This window comes from Argiope bruennichi, chromosome 11 (assembly GCF_947563725.1).
Source record: "Argiope bruennichi chromosome 11, qqArgBrue1.1, whole genome shotgun sequence".
In the NCBI taxonomy this organism is placed as follows: domain Eukaryota; kingdom Metazoa; phylum Arthropoda; class Arachnida; order Araneae; family Araneidae; genus Argiope; species Argiope bruennichi.
Genome location: NC_079161.1, coordinates 93,065,613 through 93,077,794, shown reverse-complemented (window position 1 = coordinate 93,077,794; position 12,182 = coordinate 93,065,613). Strand labels below are relative to the sequence as shown.

The 12,182-nt window shown below is 30.8% G+C and overlaps 1 protein-coding gene across 9 annotated transcripts in view; it reads right to left on the bottom strand.

The window, feature by feature from the left end:
* The window catches only part of LOC129956879 (uncharacterized), a 113,362-nt gene that overhangs the window by 37,136 nt on the left and 64,044 nt on the right, over positions 1–12,182 (bottom strand). For 5 of the 9 annotated variants that reach the window (XM_056068869.1, XM_056068867.1, XM_056068868.1 and 2 more), the window contains one exon: positions 4,428–6,532. The exons of the other annotated variants lie outside the window; for them this stretch is intronic. In XM_056068869.1, coding sequence (XP_055924844.1) covers positions 4,907–6,268 — 1,362 coding nt within the window. In that variant the 5' untranslated portion in view covers positions 6,269–6,532 and the 3' untranslated portion in view covers positions 4,428–4,906. Of the gene's footprint in view, positions 1–4,427; positions 6,533–12,182 lie in introns of those variants that run through there. 9 annotated transcript variants of the gene reach the window in all.

Below are 12,182 nucleotides of genomic sequence, written 5' to 3'. Positions count from 1 at the left end.
TATTTTCCACCCCCCTCGTTGAATGGCAATATATACACTGAAAAAGAATTAATAGATAACATTTTCGTAACGTGCTGTCATTGCGAACCAGCTGGAAGCCAAAAGCTGCTAATGAGGAATAATAAAACGACATTATAGTTTAACAATGGATTCTAAAACCCTCCGCGCTTTTGCGCATGCGTTAGGATGGATTTAATTCGAAAAAATTGGGGTGAGGGAAAAATGAAAAAAGGCATTGTTTACATTTAACAATAAGATAAACTGGGATTAATCGCGGACTGAATTAAAATACAATAATACAGTCAGAAACGACCAGATACTCGCATACACGTGGGGAAAAAAAAGTAAAAGAATTGATAGAAGAAGTAAAAGCGAAAATCAAGGTCAAATATTGACGAACAACCCCGGAAACACCTCATCATTCAGCGTCTTATCCCTTTGTGAGATAGAATCGTCGAAAAATGGTCGTCTCAGGATACTGAAACGAACAGTACAAGACTATGAACACAGACAATAATGAATTTTTGGGGGTTGGGGAGGGATGCGATTTCCCATCATCAAGTAAATTCTTCACAAAAAACAGCTCTGTAAGACTAAAAAAATATTACGGCTTTCATATTTATTATAATCTGATGTTTAAATAAATAAACTCAAAAATATCTAGAAGAGGCATATGAGATTCGAAAGAAACTAAACACAATCAGTATTTCCAGTGGAATAAAAGCGGTTAAATTATATTAAAATTTAAAAGCTGTTTTAAAATTTGTGTCAGTGAAAGATGAAATGAGATAAACTGCCAGTCTCAAAGAATCAGCGAAAAAAATTCGAAATCGAGTAGGCTAAAAAAGATTAAAAAATGAAGTGGACCTGCCTCATTATCAAAGGGAATTAACTCAGTTGCTTTCTAGACAGAGTATTACATTACTAATATATATATAAATAATCAGCTCTGTAGTTATCATTTTAACTTCTATTCGAACATCCGGACTTCCTCCGTTTATATTTTATTCAAAATTTGATAGAAATCAGTAAATTTGGTATAAAGACCGTGTAACGAACTTCCATCGACTCCTTATATCCTTTTTGAGTTGTCTTTATCACAGATGAAGAGACATTACCCAAAAATGTGTTTTTTGAAGCCAATGAGCACTAAAAATGAGGAGATTCGTTAAAGTCTCCAGCTCGAATTTTTTGACGATCACTGTACTTTATACTATGTATACGATTAAGTAAAAATATACAAGATTTGTATACTTTAACACACTAAAATACATCAAATATCAAACATGCAGAAACGAATTTTATGAAATCATTTCATTGTTTTTTAATACATATCGACTTTGCAAACAACAAATAAACTTTTTACCACAACTTTCTTTAATGGGACAAATTCAAATTACATTCTATAATAAAACTTAAGTATTGTAATAATAAAATTTTAATTTGCTCATGGAAAGGATTTTAAAAATTATTTTTCAAAGAACAAAGTATCACAAATCAGCTTTAAAATTCCAGTTTCTTTCTGTTTTGTGCTATCAAACAGCAAAGAACCAATTTACAGGAAAAAAGAAAAAGAAAAAAAAAAATCATACACATTTTATGAAATTAAAGCTGTCCGAATTCAAAAATCTTCCAAGTTTTATTCATTTTTCTTCTTATAAAAAATAATCTGTTTCTTTCTGCTCAAAATGACGTTTGAATCATGTTTCTATGTTAGAGACAAAATGATATTTTGGTGTTTTTTTTTTTTTTTTTTTTAAAACCTAAGACTTGTTGACACGTTCTCCATAAACTAGTAGACCATGAAAAGAAAAGGGACGGAGCTAAGAAGCATAGGCGCCTGAGTGATGCAGCCATACTAAAATTACCAGACAGTATCGCAACAGCGTAGTTAGAAACACAGACAATGTCAAAAGGAAAAAGACGGATATTTATGCGATTCTGCAACACTGGAGCTCCACAGACTCTAAAACAAAACATATATGCCATGCTGGGCCTCAATCTGGGAGCTTCTGTAATCGAGCCCTGCAGCTGAAACAAAGACCCACAACTCATAAGAGAGTCATTAAAACTCCTTTTCGAGATGATGTTGTCACTAGGGATTGCAATACCGGACCAAAAGTTCCATACGGGTATTGGGTATTTTTTAAATCTTAATACCGGGATACCGGTTTTAATACCGGTATTAGAAATTTTAGAAAAAGAAAGAAAACACAGATGTTTCTTTGTTTTATTTGCCAGTTTTGTTAGAGAGTGTAAATATCCCAAAAAATAATTTGTAACTTATAAATTGTAACAATATATAATCACAAAAAAGTAATGCAACATCTTATTTATTTAAATCACAAGAAAGTGTAAATATCGCTATTCAGTCTGGAGTACTCTACAACTTTTTGAAATGTCATCTTAAAAACCATAATGGATCAGTTGTACTGTCATTAAGCCTGAAAAGTAATTTTGTGTAAAAATTACCAGCTGTCGAAAACGCTCTTTCGGTATCTACGCTAGTTGGTGGTACTGTTAGCAATGCGGAATATACTTTTTCCAAGTATTTACCTCTAAATCCCTCATCTTCAAATAAATTCGATTTCTCGTCGGATGGTTTTGGATATAGCTGATTTCTGTATTGTACTTTGGTTCGTTGAATTTTTTTTTTTTTATCGCTAATTCTAATTTTTGTTCAAGAGACAATTCCTTTTCACTATCGACAGTAGTGACATCATAATCTTCGATAATTGAACCGAATTCTTCTGAATGTGGATAGGATTGTGGGTAAAAAAGTTTAAGAAAATTTACTCTAAACTTAATCAAATTTGAATTGGTTATTTTCTTTTCTTCTTTTTCATTTTTAAAAACATTATAATTATGTAAATACCGTAAGACATTTTCTGTTTCGGTGTGCCTTTCTTCTGTGCGATTTTTCAATGTAATATATAATTTTTCAGATAGTGATGTGTGCTGTTCTTTCAGTGACTGCAACATGAAATTTATTGTTGCATTAGCTGTTAAAAATTAGAATCTCTCCGACACAATGCCTCAATAGTCAGTTTTATTGGAAGTAGAGCTGATATAGTTCTGGATATTATGTCGAATTCACTATCTGAAAAATTAATTTACAGGTTTAAGTGGATTATTGCTTTTTGGATTGGTCTTCTCGTTTCAAAAATCGTTCCATCATTAAGAGTAAACTCTTCCAACGTGTTTTAGAATCTAATATTAACATATATTCTGTTTTATTTTCAGTTAGTATATATTTTAGTAAAATATACTTTTTAAAGGGGAACGTTTAAATATCTTAACAACTTTTCGAACAATAAATTATAGGAAGCAATTCTTGATAGGTTAATATTTCATCCTCATTAGCAATATCTTCTTCAACAATTACATTGTCATTATCTTCATTGTCAATATCACTCTCACACTTACTCTTTTCAAAGTTGGAATCCGAAATTTCTATATCCACAGTATTTGGATTCTTCTGTTCTTTATTTTTTTGGTACATCTTGTACTCCTAATTGAATTCCATGTGCATAGCACAACTGCTGATTTGCACCTATCAACTTTGCAGCTTTTTTCATAATTGTTGCTCCATCAGTCGTTAAGGATACAATATTTTCTTTCAGGGATAATCCACGTTTCGCTAATTTAGATTTAAGCAATTAATTAAGCCGTTAATTAGCTAATTAATTTCGCCCATTATGGAGACACAAAAACAAAAACGCATACTATTTTGATATGTTTGCGATACCTGAACATATAGTGGAGAAATTTTTAAAATTTCTAGTAAATACCGAGAAACCGGTATTTAAACTTGTGAATACCGGTATTACAAAATTGTACAAATGGCTCAAAATACCGGTATTGCAATCCCTAGTTGTCACCAAAATGATGCCTATTTTTCAAATGCTAACGACAGATAATCTGTGGAAAGGTGTTCAAATTTTAAATGCATTCCCCCCCCCCCATAATGCATTTTTTCAAGATTTCTTGTAATCAGATTAAGTGATGAAATTCGGAACATATCTTTTTTTAAACATTTTACATTAATTCTGATTCAGCAAATTTGAAAAAAAATGTGTACTTTAAAAAATATAATTAAAAAAAATTAGAATTTTCAATGAAATATTTTTCATTTTTTATAGAATTAACATTTTTTTTCCAATTGCTGAATCGAAATTAAAGCTCATATATTTGTGTTTCATTTTTAAAACACTTTTGAAAAATAACCAGGAATATTTTGAGTTTTAGCAATTTAAAATCATCCTAATATTTCTTTAAAAAATAAATTAAAAATAATTGCTAAAATTTTTTATGCCGTAATTTTTCTTATTTGTTAAATGAAAATTGTAAGTCAATTAATTCCATCAATCTAGATAATTTGTGGTGCAAAACAATTTTTAATTGATACAATTCTTTTCTTTTTTTAACGTTAGATTTTTTTTTTTTAACAATTGCCATTTTAGAATTCACAATTTTGAAAAAAAAAAGTTTCAAAAAGAGCAAAGTATCACGAAGCATTTTTATAACACTGTGCAGTTTTGTTTTGCGATATCAGACAACAAACATACAGTTACAATATACAAACAGATCTTACAAAGAAAATTAATAGACAAGCGGTTTCTGAATCAAATCTTCAAATTACCTCCTAGAAAATTGGAATGTTTATGTTTTCTGATTTATAATCTTGATAATCTGTGGTAAGAAAATAACATAAAATTCTTTGCCAGTTATTATTATTTGCTTCCTAAATGTTTTTATTGTTCGTCGCTGGCCTTTCTTCTATTAGTTCTTCATCTGGTTGCCTACGTGCTTGAAAATCCATTGGATCCATCTAATTTATTTTATTGCAAATTGAGAAGTCACGGTTAGAAGTGCAGTTATCTAGACCGTATACTTAGAAGTACCGTTAAGGAATATCGTTCACCAGCTTAATGAAATGTGCACCAACGTCCAGCTCGAAAAGTGATGGAGCATAAAAATTTAATGCTACCAAAAATCTCTCTCTGTCTTCTTTGGACAGCCTGGATTCGCGAATAAAAAATTCCACAAAATCCAACTTGCCTTCTCTTATTTGTTCGTAACAATTGTGCAGTGCTTTACGACTCAAGACAAGTTCCAACGTTTCCTCAGGGTCCATATTTGTAAACATAAATTTGATATTTTCAGTATCTTTACGTTTAAAAAAATTATCTAAATAATTTATGGAATGTCTGAAACCTTTAGGAGTGATCAGAAAAAGATTCCGAAAAAGTTTTGAAGGATTATATAAGTATTTAAATTGTTGTAACAGAACAAACTGCAGCATTTCATAATCGTCTTCTACAAAGAACGGCAATACAAGCTGTGCAACCTCGAGAAAAGCATCTTGCCGTGGCCAATTCAGAAAGCTTCTAAGGATCTCACACGATGAATGTTCGAGAACGTACTGAAACTGTTCCGTATTCATCTTGGTCAACAAATAACAGAAAACCTCGGTGTATTGTTGAAAGCTGCCATTCACGTTTTCTGCTACATATTCGGCCGTTCTCACCAATGACGCATCTTTTTCCTCGCAAGTTAACTTTTCAAAAAAATATTGAGTCGCTGTTTCATAACCGTTCTTCGCAAACAATTCAAAAGCTTGTTGATAAATAGAAGAGTCGTGCCCTACCCATCCCATAAGATAGTTTTCTAACTTATCTACTCTTCCTTTTAGGATGCAAGTCCAAAAAATAATTATTTCTCCCGTATCATTGCATGGAGGAAATTGCCCATTGTTATAAAAACACTTTTTATTCAGCGGGGACATTTTTTGCCAAATGTTTTGAATATCTTCATCAAGGCAATACAGACAAGCTAACTTAAATCGCATGTTGATGTCAAACTTTTCATCGCGGATCATTGCCTCAGCTGTTTTCCGAAAATTTATAGTCCCCATATGTGTCCAATGCAAGTGTTTTAGATATTCTGGACACTGAAAACTTGAATGCTTCGATTTTAAAAAAAACTGGTGGTACTTCGACCATTTATATGTTTCCATAAAAATAAGATTTAGTAGATTAACTAACGGCTCCCTCATCGATTCAGGTAAACAGAGTTCGGCTACAATGCTTTTGAACAGTTCATGTTTTAATTTTAACCTTTCCTCGCCATCTCTATAAGCCACAGTAGAGGGAGATATATACTTGACAGGGTCACTAACCAAAAGGACAGCCACTTTTCTTAGAGAAATGTCTTCGAGGGACAGCCTGTAAAGACTTTTGAGTTGGCTATCAATTGGATTTGACATAGCCGGCAATCGAAATATTGTCACTTTTTTAAACACTGACACTTCAAAGTTGTTCGTTCCCACTAAGACTATCTAAGGACTAAATCGTAAGTGAACCTCTAGATGCCGTTAAAAAGCTGATTGAATGATAAAACAGTCGTTTCTAGATCTTTCAAAAGTAGGAGTTTTTTTCTGGATTGTAGTCTATATAATAGTAGATGTTGATATTGAGAGACATTTTTTTTAAGTTCATCGCCTGCATTTTTCTTCAATAATGCTTGGTACCTGTAAAAAAAGAACAAACAAAATTATTGAGAAAGAAAATATAAAAATCAAGGAGACGTTGTGTCCCACAAACTTTTTCGCACACTCTCTCATAAAGGTATTATTTCTGAGAACGCCTTACATAGCATTGTACAATAACTGCGAAATATTAATTTTTGTCGTGATTTTAGCATTTTGACTTTCTTTTGTTTCATCCTTGGCGAGAAATTTAGCTATAAAGTCCTGGCATACAGTTCATGATTCCGAAAAACTGCATTTGTGTTATCGACACGTTTTTCTCAACAGATTAAAATCAAAATTTGAACAAAACTGCATTTGAAGTTACAAAATCCAGGACCAAAATTGATACATTTAAGTCCTAGCGTTTTTCAATAATCGTGTTTACATGTTTCTAGAAGGACAGATCGAAAGACGGTCAATTCCTAGTTGGATTTCACTCAGAATTTCATAGGTGTCTACTCTGTAATCGTTAACTCTGAGGATAGAATTTTATCTAACTCTCTTCGATTGGTAGCTATCGTGTTAACTTATATTCGAACAGCCGGGTAGACGATCTTCCTATGAATGGATTTTACTCAAAATTTTATAGAAATCTGCAAATTTGGTGAAAAGACCGCATACCAAGTTTGAACCGTCTAGCTCAAATCGTTTTTGAGGTATCTTTGTCAGAGAAAACACGCGACCCTTTTTCAAAAATGCATTTTTTTCGAATCAGGGAGGTGTAAAACGTGGAGATTCGTCAAAATCTCGAGTCATGTACATAATTTTGACTCATGAAATACTACTAAGATGAAATTGCAGCTCTCATCCCGTTGTTGCCAATAAATGAAAATAATATTAAATGAATTTACAATATACACATCGAGTACTGAAAGGGGGAAATTAACTACATGTTTCTCACCTTTGTCTGCATGTCTTTTTGTTTGTGCACAAATAAATATTTTATTCTTCAAAGATGAATCAGGAATGCTTATTTGAAAAGTAAAATATTTCAAATTATATTTAACCCAGTTTTTGATCATTCCTCTATAAAATATTTGATGTAGGCACATTTTTAATTGCATTGCCGATTGGCAACATTAGATATAACGTTTCATTAGGTCTTAAGATCGAAAGGCAGTTCGGATATTATGTAACAAGATTATTTAACTTACATCTCAACTTAACTAATTATATTTTATATTTGTTATTCCTTTATTGGCTTTTAAAGAGAAATTTGAACGTCGGTATTCCAAATTCAAGTGAACGATATTAATTTTTAAAGTTTCAACTTTTTTACTTTCTCGTATACGTAGAATAGAGAAAACATAGTAATTGCCAAAAAATTCGAGATTTTGTCGAATCTCCAAGTTTTACAATTCCCTGAGTTCGAAAAACACGTTTTTGGAACTCAGGAACAGTATGTCTTTCACAAAGATAAGTCAAAAACGCTTTTAGCTAGAAGAATGCAATTTGGTATGCGGTCTTTATAGCAAATTTAGAGTAAAATCTGTTCCGAGGAAGTGCGTCTGTCCAGCATTTCGAATATACGTTAATATGATAAATAAGAAACGGCGAGAACTATATGGATAAGATAAGGTACACAGATTTAACATCTACAATTTAGACACTTAACAAAGTTTGTGCCAACTTGAACAACGGCTTGCCTGTTTGTTGATCTGTACTTTTAAAAACAAGTAAACACGATAGCTCAAAGTCTCAATGACTTAAATATATAAAATTCGATATGGAATTTTTGTAAAAAAGTAGTTTTGTGTTAAATTTTTATTTAAATCGATTGCGGAAATTTGCGTCTAAAGCATAAATCTGATTTCTCTATGCTTTTAATCGCATGTCAGAGATTAATCGCCGAAAATGACACGTCAGATTCAGTAAAAATGTTAAATTCTGGCCATAAAATGTTTCGTAACTATCGTACGCCAATACCATGTAAAGCGTTCTCCGGCAGGATAAGTTTAAAAGAAAGTGTGTGAAAAAGTTTTGGGGGAACCAGTACGCTGGTTTTATCTTGGTTAATACAATATTTGAATTAATAGTTTCAATTAATATTTGAATTTAAAGCCAAGATAATAAAAATATATTATTAGCGAAATTTAGGAAATACGAAAGATCTATTCAAAAAAACTCGCTTAATTGTAATTAAATTAAATCTCAACATTATAGGCAAAAATAATTGGTTCTGCAAATGGCGGAAAGTATTTTATACCATTCATACGGCCGGAAATTAAGGGTATACGTTATAATTCGTTTGACTAAAATAAAATAATAAACTATTTTATAAACAAGCCTATGTTGGAGTCAAGACATATAAATTAAAACTTACATTTTTTTTTTAAAGCAGAAAGTACTTGTAAATTTAAAAATAAAATGTTGCAGGACTGGCTCTTTTTCAGCCATGTCAATAAACGAAATAACTGTAGGTGTTTTCAGTGAGGGAAAAAAATAATATAATTAGGATGCGCAAAGCAGGGTAAGAGCCCTAGGCACTGTTGCCATGGTGCACAAAATTAAAGAATCATTTCTTTGCATTGAAAAGAAAAATTTATTTCATTTCGTTGTATTTAAAAAGTTTTTATTTCTATTTTATTGAATTTTTATTTTGAATATTTTTAATTATTATAATGAACCCTTACTCACAAGATTTTTAAAAATTAAAACAGGCTCAGCAAAATGTGAGAAGTTTAAAAGCTTTTGGCAACAGGCTTCCCTGATTGGGAATAAGGGATTATAAGTAACTTAAGGTTATTAGCTTATGATTCAGTGCTTATGGTTATTTTATATGTTAAACAGGAAAAAATTATAACAAAACTCATATTCAATAAATTCCTTTATTGCCTGAAAAGCAAACAGTAGATATTTTAATTCTTTCAGATTTATGTGAAAAGAAATAAGAACATAACTGGAGATTGTATAAATAAAATAAAATTTTCAGTGTGAGCATCAAATATGTTTAAAAAAAAGATTCGATTTTTAAATAGCTGGAAAATAAAATATATTATCCGAAACTATGTTCCTAAAAATTGAATCATGAATATTAGTAAATATATTTATAACTGATACAAATAGATGAACATCTCAAGGCAAAATAATGAATAGAAAATACTCAAAATAAAACTAAATTTCCCAGTTTTTATTATTCAGTGCATCAATAGAAGACAGGAAGAAACCGTGGTGCCAAACTAGAAGTAAATAAGCCAGAAAGATAACCATACTTTGATTCTTTGAGATCTTTTTTAATCCGAAAAGATCAACACCATTCTGAATGATTGATCTCTTGGAATTTCTACTTATGGTTTTGAAAGGCGAAAACCAAAAATGATTTTCATTAAAAATAAAAGGACCTATCATGGAAATTATAAACAACAAAAGTACTATACTATGATTGAAGTTGGTATAGATATGATAACAAATAGCAATAAGATATTTTTACTATACATACAAATTCTGAAATTTACTTCTTTATATTACATAAAGCAGCTCTACTGACACTTAATGGCAATAGCAACAACAAGTGCTTGCTACGAAAGACGTTTCAGCTTTCATATCTCAGAACTTCAGTGACAAACACACACACAAAAAAAACTTCTATGCTTCATTTCTTTTGAGTATAAACTTATTTCCACTCAATCATCAACACTTTGACATTATTAAAAATAAGGAGGGGGAATTTATAACGTTTCAAAATGTTCCTGGAAGTATTGTACAGTTTTTTTATAAGTAAAAAATATTTTTTACTAAATTATAATGAAGTACAATTTTATATGTCATGGACCAATTAATTAAGTGTTAATTTTAATTCATGCTTCAGTTTTCGTGTAACTACATACCTTTATGTTTCATAAGTGCAGTTTAAATTTGTTACAGTGTTAGATATACTATTAAATGCAACTAATTATAAATTTTAATGGATATATTTAATTTGAGCATGAAATAATTGTGCACATTATTGTGTGTGTGTGTGTGTGTGTGCGCGCGCACACGAAGCAGGATGCAGTTTTGAAGACAGTGAAAAGACTTTCGATTTCGTGACGTCATTTCACTTCATTATGAAGAAGCAGGCATATGTACAAACGATGAGCATACACACAACACAGACCGACACAGAGAGGAATGATGAAAAAGCACTTGAACATTTTATCCCTGGTCTTATATAACCAGAGAAATTGATAGGGAAAATATTTCCTCATAGTGTTAATAAATAATGAGATTTCAATAGGGATTTTCGTTACACGCGCCGACAAGGTAGAGGAAACACAGGGAGGTTTTAAAAATGAATTTGTCTCTTCAGCGGTATTTTGTCCCTTCACGCGGAGTGTGAGAAAGTTAGGCTTTTAGCCGATTCAGCAATTTTACATAGCTTCTCTCGAATAAATTAAGTAACGACAGTGGAATTGGATCAAGAAATAAGAGAATATTTTAGAATGGAGTTATTATGGGCTAAATTAAGATAAAATCTTGGAAATTAATTAAATAGAAATTAAAGTTTAAAATATCATAACATACATACATATACACACACACACACACACACACACACACACACACACTATATATATATACACACACACGGAAAATGGAAATGATTACAACAGCGTATGGCAAAAAGTGGCTAAGTTCAATTTTGGGTTTTCTTATTAAAAGTTGTATTGATATCTTAGATAAGAACATATTTACTTGGAAAAACATTTTTATATTCTGATCATATTTTATTTTTATACAAATAACCGATAAGATAATCAGCAAGTGCTTGAAAATTTGGGGTCAAAATGACCATGTGCATGTGCTAATGTTCAAAAAGTAGGTGTTTCTGCTGAAGGGTAAAGTATGATATAAATAGAAATCATTTGTATTTGTATTTCATCAATGCATTAAAAGTTACATACCAACAACTGTTTGATATTTTTTATGAAACCTGATTTGAGTTATTAAAACAGGAATGAAGAAGATTCTTGTGCACATTATCATCAAACATTTTTGAAATATTCTTATGATACATTTTATGATCAAGGAACGTCCATATATAATGACCATTGCAAAGTCATTTGTAATGCTTAAATAGTATTAATTCCAAAATGTTTTATATATTATTATACAAGTTCAACTACACTCTCAATCTCTGCATCCTCTGGTCTTAAAAAAAATGAGAACACACATAAAAGCCGCAATACAAAATTGAAAAAGAAAAAAGGGGCGTATTTCATTATTTGCTCTAGACCTTTTATGTAGGTACACCACTGAGGACAAGTCTACAAACCTGCCTATTCTGCCTTAAGCATATTTAATTTAAAAGCATTAATAAATTATGAAATATAATAATTTTTTTAAAATTTCAATTTATGAAAGGTTATCTATAAAAATGTTCATTTCACACCGATTCCAATACCCAGTAAAATATGAATTGAACTGATGACAACTCAGTCCAGAAAATGCAATTATAGAGAGGTAATTTGAAACAATGAATTTTAATTAATTACTTTTAAAAATACATATGGTTCCAATTTTCATTGCTATTTCATTGCTTTTCTGAAATTTCATTGCTATACATTTCCAAATTCATTTTTAAAAAATATTTCATGCAGTATTTTATGAATACACTTTTCATTTTTCTAATAAATTTCAAATAATTTCTACAATTACAAAAATATATTCC